General features: G+C 26.9%; 1 protein-coding gene across 2 annotated transcripts in view; it reads left to right on the top strand.

The window, feature by feature from the left end:
- The window catches only part of LOC113805825 (cilia- and flagella-associated protein 58), a 28,931-nt gene that overhangs the window by 16,115 nt on the left and 5,316 nt on the right, over positions 1 to 7,500 (top strand). For both annotated transcript variants that reach the window (XM_070120943.1, XM_070120942.1), the window contains exons 12-14: positions 352 to 530; positions 4,002 to 4,174; positions 4,531 to 4,693. In XM_070120943.1, coding sequence (XP_069977044.1) covers positions 352 to 530; positions 4,002 to 4,174; positions 4,531 to 4,693 — 515 coding nt within the window. The remainder of the gene's footprint in view (positions 1 to 351; positions 531 to 4,001; positions 4,175 to 4,530; positions 4,694 to 7,500) is intronic.

The following is a 7,500-nucleotide window of genomic DNA, read 5'->3' as shown; positions in this document are numbered from 1 at the left end:
CCTTCAAATCCGAACATGAATTACTAACTTTTCTGTCGTATCTAGTATTGAATATCAAGCAACTGCAATTTGCACATTAATTTCTTGCCATCTTTCAGTCTAAATTATATCTTCATTGGGAATAATCCAGAATGTATATTCATAAAATTGAGAAATCAACTATAAATGATTTAAGGTAAAATTACACACTGCTGTCTAACACGTATTTACCTCATAGATCAGATATCTAGCTCTGACATTTAACTCAATCATACTCACATTTATAATCACATTTGAGAACGAATAATATCCTTAATTTAGTATTAATTTAACAAGCCTCTTAACAATTTTAAAAATACATATTCCCCGCAGAGATCGGTAAGCTAGAGCGAGACAAAGACCAGCTGAGAACGGCGGAGAAGAAAGCGAAGGATGTGGCCGACGAACGCCATAGGACTATCCAATACGCTGAAGGAGAGAAGCTCGGCCTTACCAGAATCCTACACGACCAAGAGGAATCCGTCAAAACCCTAAATAAGGATCTTGAGGAGGTAAGGTGTGCGGAGAACGACAAACGGGAAAGATTTTAGCCAGTCCTAAATTTCCCCTGCAGCCGATCTTTTCCCCCACCGCAATAGGTTCCGTGGCGGTTATTTCCCTGTCTGAGGTGTTAACGGGTATTTAACCTACAAGTGGTTTCGTTGGGCAGACATTTCTCTTTTTCTTGTTTTTAATTAACCGTGGGGTTAATTAAGAATGGACGATATGATCTGGACACGAACTGGCGTGTTTGTCTGTCTGTCAGGAGATTTACTGCCGTAGACTAAGATTATATCATTACTGAACAATCAAAGAATTTAACAACTTTTAAATACTTTTCTCTTGTTTCTTAAATTTCCAAAGTAGCGACAACCAGTAAATAATCATATAAGATAAGAGCAATTAACCTTAACCTAATAAGCAGAAACGTGAATACAATAACATTAAGCAGTCGTACAATAGCCAAATGTGCTATATAAAAGAAATACCCTGCAATGTGAGCGCATAGAGAGAGAGAGAGAGAGAGAGAGAGAGAGAGAGAGAGAGAGAGAGAGAGAGAGAGAGAAATGGCGATAGGGGGAAAGTCCGGTTAGGGAAAAGTCCTCGTTTCAGGATTTAAATATAAGGGAGTTAATGTGTTGCAAGAGGGTGTCAGGGGGAGAGATCTGTTGTTATATGGTATAACTACCAAATAATGAATTTATTAAAGTATTTGAATTAGCTTATCTACAAATCAGAAAGGGCTGGTGAAATGTAGTCTTTGAATATCTATTTCTTTCTCTCAAAACTGGCCTTCTCTCTCTCTCTCTCTCTCTCTCTCTCTCTCTCTCTCTCTCTCTCTCTCTCTCTCTCTCTCTCTCTCTCTCTCTCTCTCTCTCTCTCTCTCTCTTTTCTCTTTCTCTTTTCTCTCTCTCTCTCTCTCTCTCTCTCTCTCTCTCTCTCTCTCTCCTCTCTCTCTCTCTCTCTCTCTCTCTCTCTCTCTCTCTCTCTCTCTCTCTCTCCCCCTCCCTCCCTCCCTCCCTCCCTCTCTCTCTCCTCTCTCTCATCTCTCTCTCTCTCATCTCTCTCTCTCTCTGTCTCTCTCTCTCTCTCCTTCCCTCCCTCTCTCTCCCTCTCCCACCCTCTCTCTCCCTCTCCCTCTCCCTCCCTCCCTCACTTTCCCTCTCCCTCTCTCTCTCTCTCTCTCTCTCTCTCTCTCTCTCTCTCTCTCTCTCTCTCTCTCTCTCTCTCTCTCTCTCTCTCTCCCTCTCCCTCTCCCTCTCCCTCTCTCTCTCTCTCTCTCTCCTCTCCCTCTCTCCCTCTCCCTCTCCCTCTCCCTCTCACCTCTCCCTCTCTCTCTCCTCTCCCTCTCCCTCTCCCTCTTCCTCTCCTCTCCCCTCCTCTCCCTCTCCCTCTCCCTCTCCCTCTCCCTCTCCCTCTCTCCCTCTCCCTCTCTCCCTCTTTCTCCCTCTCCCTCCCTCATTTTCTCTCCCTCACCCATTCTCTCCCTCCCTCACTTTCTCCCTCTCTCTCTCTCTCTCTCTCTCTCTCTCTCTCTCTCTCTCTCTCTCTCTCTCTCTCACTCTCTCTCTCTCTTCTCTCTCTCTCTCTCTCTCTCTTCTCTTTCTCTTTCTATTCTCTCTTCTCTTCTCTTCTCTTCTCTTTCTCTTTCTCTCTTCTCTTTCTCTTTCTCTTTCTCTTTCTCTTTCTCTTCTCTTCTCTTTCCCCTTTCTCTTTCTCTTTCTCTTTCTCTTTCTCTCTCTCTCTCTTTCTCTTTCTCTTCTCTTCTTTCTCTTTCTCTTTCTCTTTCTCTTTCTCTTTCTCTTCTCTTTCTCTTTGTCCTTTCTCTTTGTGTTTCTCTTTCTCTTTCTCTTTCTCTTTCTCTTTCTCTTTCTCTCTCTCTCTCTCTCTCTCTCTCTCTCTCTCTTTCTTTCTCTTTCTCTTTCTCTTTCTCTTTCTCTCCCTCTCTCTCTCTCTCCCTCTCTCTCTCTCTCTTTCTTTCTCTCTCTCTCTCTCTCTCTTTCTTTCTCTCTCTCTCTCTCTCTCAAATATTGATAATGGTAATGATGATGATAATAATAAAAATGATAATGATAACACTGATAATGATAATAAGGACAATAATGATAACACTGATAATGATAATAAGGACAATAATGATAACACTGATAATGATAATAAGGACAATAATGATAACACTGATAATGATAATAAGGACAATAATGATAACACTGATAATGATAATAAGGACAATAATGATAACAATGATAATGATAATAAAAATGATAATGATAACACTGATAATGATAATAAGGACAATAATGATAACACTGATAATGATAATAAGGACAATAATGATAACACTGATAATGATAATAAGGACAATAATGATAACACTGATAATGATAATAAGGACAATAATGATAACACTGATAATGACAATAAAAATGATAATGATAACACTGATAATGATAATAAGGACAATAATGATAACACTGATAATGATAATAAAAATGATAATGATAACACTGATAATGATAATAAGGACAATAATGATAACACTGATAATGATAATAAGGACAATAATGATAACAAAATAATGATAACAAAAATAATGATGATAACGACAACAACAATAATAATAATAATGATAATAATAATAATAAATAGTAAGAATAAGAATAAATAATAATAATAAGAATAAATAATAATTAAAAAAAATAATAAATAATAATTTAAAAAATAATAAATAATAATTAAAAAAATAATAAATAATAATTAAAAAATAATAAATAATAATAATAATGAATAATAATAATAATGAATAATAATAATAATAATGAATAATAAATAATAATAATAAATAATATTAATAATGAATAATAATAATAATGAATAATAACAATAAATAATAATAATAAACAATAGTAATAATAATGAATAATAACAATAAATAATAATAATAAACAATAATGATAATAAATAATAATAATAAGCAATAATGATAATAAATAATAATAATAATAAATGATAATAAATAATCATAATAATAAATAATAAAATAATAATTAATAATAATAATATAAAATAATAATAACAATATAAAATAATAATAACAATATAAAATAATAATAATAATATAAAATAATAATAATATAAAATAACAATAATAATATAAAATAATAATAATATAAAATAATAAAAATAATATAAAATAATAATAATAAATAATAATAGAAATAATAAATAATAATAATAGATAATAATAATAATAAATAGTAATAAAAATAATAAATAATAACAATAATAATGACAAATAATAACAATAATAATGACGAATAATAATAATAATGATAATAAGTAATAATAATAATGAATAAATAAATAATAATAAATAATAATAATGAATAAATAAACAATAATAAATAATAATAATAGAAATAAATAATAATAGATAAAAATCATAAATAAAAAATGATAATGATCACCTCTAAACCCCGCAGGAGCGAGACCGCCGCGGCGTGGTGGAGACGCAGCTGGCCCGACGCAACGACGAGGTCCGAGGACTGCGGGAACGTGTCCACTTGCTCGAGCACATCCTACACAAGGGAGACAAGGATTATTCGAATAGGCTGAAGGACGTCAACACACTCACCACTGAGGTCACGGCACTCAGGTCAGATGAGGGCGATATCCTGCTGTTTCTTTGGATATTTTTTTTTTGTATAGAGGTTAGAGGGAGAGGGAAGGAAGAGAGAAAGAGAGCGAGAAAGGAGAAAAAGAAACATACTAACAAGGTAAATAAATATAGAAACACAAAAGAAACATACGACCAAACAGAGAAAACAAATAACAAGACCCAAAGAAATAAAACGTCATTAAACAAACACATAAAAAAAACATCAATTATCACCCCCACCCCCTAAAAAAACAGACAAAACACAATCAAACAAAACAAAAAAATCGGCCAAAACACAATCAAAAAACAAACAAATAAAAACAAATCACGTGACCACCCCTCGCTGCCCCCAGGGACGAGCGAGAGGTGCTCTCCCGCCACGTCAAGCTGGTGGAGTCCCTGAAGGTGGAGCTGGTGCGCCTCCAGAGGGAGCTGATCACCTCGCAGAACAAGAGGGCGGTGCTGGAGGAGGAGGTCATCAGAAGGGAGAGGGCGCACCGCTGGACCACCCTCAAGGTACGCGGGGGAAGGTTTATGTTTTTTTTAGTTTATTAAACATTCATTTAGTTTATCAATTATTTGTTTAGTTTATCAATTATTTGTTTAGTTTATTGATTATTTATTTAGTTTATCAATCATTGATATAGCTTATTGAATATTCATTTAGTTTATTAATCTATTATTTAGTTTATTAATCTTTTATTTAGTTTATTAATCTTTTATTTAGTTTATTAAACATTTATTTGGTTTATTAAACATTTATTTAGTTTATTATTCTTTTATTTAAGCTTATTAAACATTCATTTAGGTTATTAATCATTTGTTTAGTTTATTAAACATTCATTTAGTTTGTTAATTATTTATTTAATTTATTAATCATTCATTTAGTTTATTAAACATTCATTTAGTTTATTAAACATTCATTTAGTTTGTTAATCATTTATTTAGTTTATTAAACATTCATTTAGTTTATCAAACATTTATTTACTTTATGTATAATTTATTTGTTTTTCGTTTATCTTATTTATTGATCATTCATATATTTATTTCATTATTTATTGATTTGGTTTATATTTATTGACTTAATTTATATTTATTGATTTAATTCTTATTTGTTGATTTCACTTGTATTTATTTCATTTCATTTATGAGGTAACTGTTTTGTTCATTTATTAGTCATTCATTCTTTTTATTATTTATTTTATTATTTAATTATGTAGTGTAATGATAATTTATTTAGTATATTATTTGTTTGCTCTATTTATTATTTATTTATTTAATTTATTATTTATTTATTTAATTTATTATTTATTTATTTAATTTATTATTTATTTATTTAATTTATTATTTATTTATTTAATTTATTATTTATTTATTTAATTTATTATTTATTTATTTAATGATTTATTCATTCATTTAATGATTTATTTATTTAATGATTTATTTATTTAATGATTTATTTATTTAATGATTTATTCATTCATTTAATTATTTATTTATTTAATGAGTTATTCATTCATTTTATTATTAATTTATTTTAGTATTTATTTATTTAATCTATTATTTAATTGTTTAATTTATTATTGATTTTTCAATTTATTATTGATTTTTCAATTTATTATTGATTTATTTAATCGATTTTATTGATTGAATACATTGTTCATTCATTTAATTTATTATTTATTTACTCAATGTATTATTGATTTATTTAATCGATTTTATTGATGGAATACAAAGTTCATTCACTTACTTTATTATTTATTGATTCGATTAATTTATTTATTCTATAATTTTATTTATTTATTTTATTTGTTTGAATTATTATTTATTATTTAGTTTTATATATTATTTTTTAATGTAATTTAATACTTACTCATTTATTTTAGTCATCATTTATTTATTCTATTTATCATCATTTTATATATTTTACTTATTGTTTATTTTTTTATTGTTTATTATTTCTCTTATTCATTTATGTATGTTATTACTCATTTATTAATTCATTGATTAATTGTTTATTTATTAAATTTGTTTTTTAGTTATTTGTGTAAATATTTTTATTTGATATATTATTTATTAAATTCAATTATCATTTGTTGATTTAATGTATAATTCATTGATTTTTTTGTTTTGTTCATTTAATCTACTATTCATTTATTTATTATTCATATATGCATTGTTTATTTATTTGATGTATTGTTGATTTATGTAGTTAGATATTTATCTATGAAATTTATTATTGTTTTTATTCTATTTATTATTAATCCAATTATTTTATTTATCTGTTATTCATTTATTTCTTTTAATATTTATTTATTTTGTGTATTATTATTTGTTTTATTTATTATTTGTTTGTTTAGTCCGTTTATTATATATTCATTTAGTTAGTTATTGTTTATTCGTTAGACTTAACATCTATTTGTTTGATTTATTATTTAAAGTAGTATTTATTTATGTTCTTTTGTTTTTTATGTAATTTAATATGTTTATGTAATTAAATATGTATTAACTGTATTTATTATTTATTCAATTCACTATTTATTTGTTTTATTGTTTATTATATTGTTTAATTGAATATTTTTGTATTTATTTGATTTATTATTCATTTATATATATGTATATTTATTCGTTTGATTTGTTATTATTTTGATTTATTATCTGATTATTTAATTTATTATTTATTTACGTATTGAATGTATTATTCTTTGATTTAATTTATTGTTTGTTTATTTCATTTTTTAAAGTCTTTCATTTAGTTAGTTAGTTTATTATTTATTTAATTCATATTTCATCTCAATGTTATTCATTTACTATTTATTTTACTCTATCATTTATCGAATGTATTATTTATTTCATTTATTGATTAATTTGATGTATTTATTTTATTTTATTTACTTTTTTATTCGTATTATTTTTTCTATGTATTATTTTTTAATTAGTTTTATTATTCATCTATTTATTTATTTATCAATATTCATGTAATTCATTTATTTGTTTATTCAATTCACTATTTATTTATTTGATTAATATTTACTTATATGTTCTTTTCTGGGGGATGGTATTTCATCAGGTGGAACTGAATTCGGTGGCGATGTTAGATGTGATTTGTAATGCCTCGAGTTTGAATCATATATATATATATATATATATATATATATATATATATATATATATATATACATATATATATACATATATATATATATATATATATAATTTTATATATATACATCTATATATATACATTATATATATATACTTTTTTCTTTTTTAACTCTAATTCTTCCAATATATTGTTATTTGATTTCCAGTAATGATCTGAA

The sequence above is a fragment of the Penaeus vannamei genome, chromosome 4, assembly GCF_042767895.1.
Source record: "Penaeus vannamei isolate JL-2024 chromosome 4, ASM4276789v1, whole genome shotgun sequence".
Lineage (NCBI taxonomy): Eukaryota > Metazoa > Arthropoda > Malacostraca > Decapoda > Penaeidae > Penaeus > Penaeus vannamei.
This window is presented reverse-complemented; position numbering and strand designations above follow the sequence as displayed.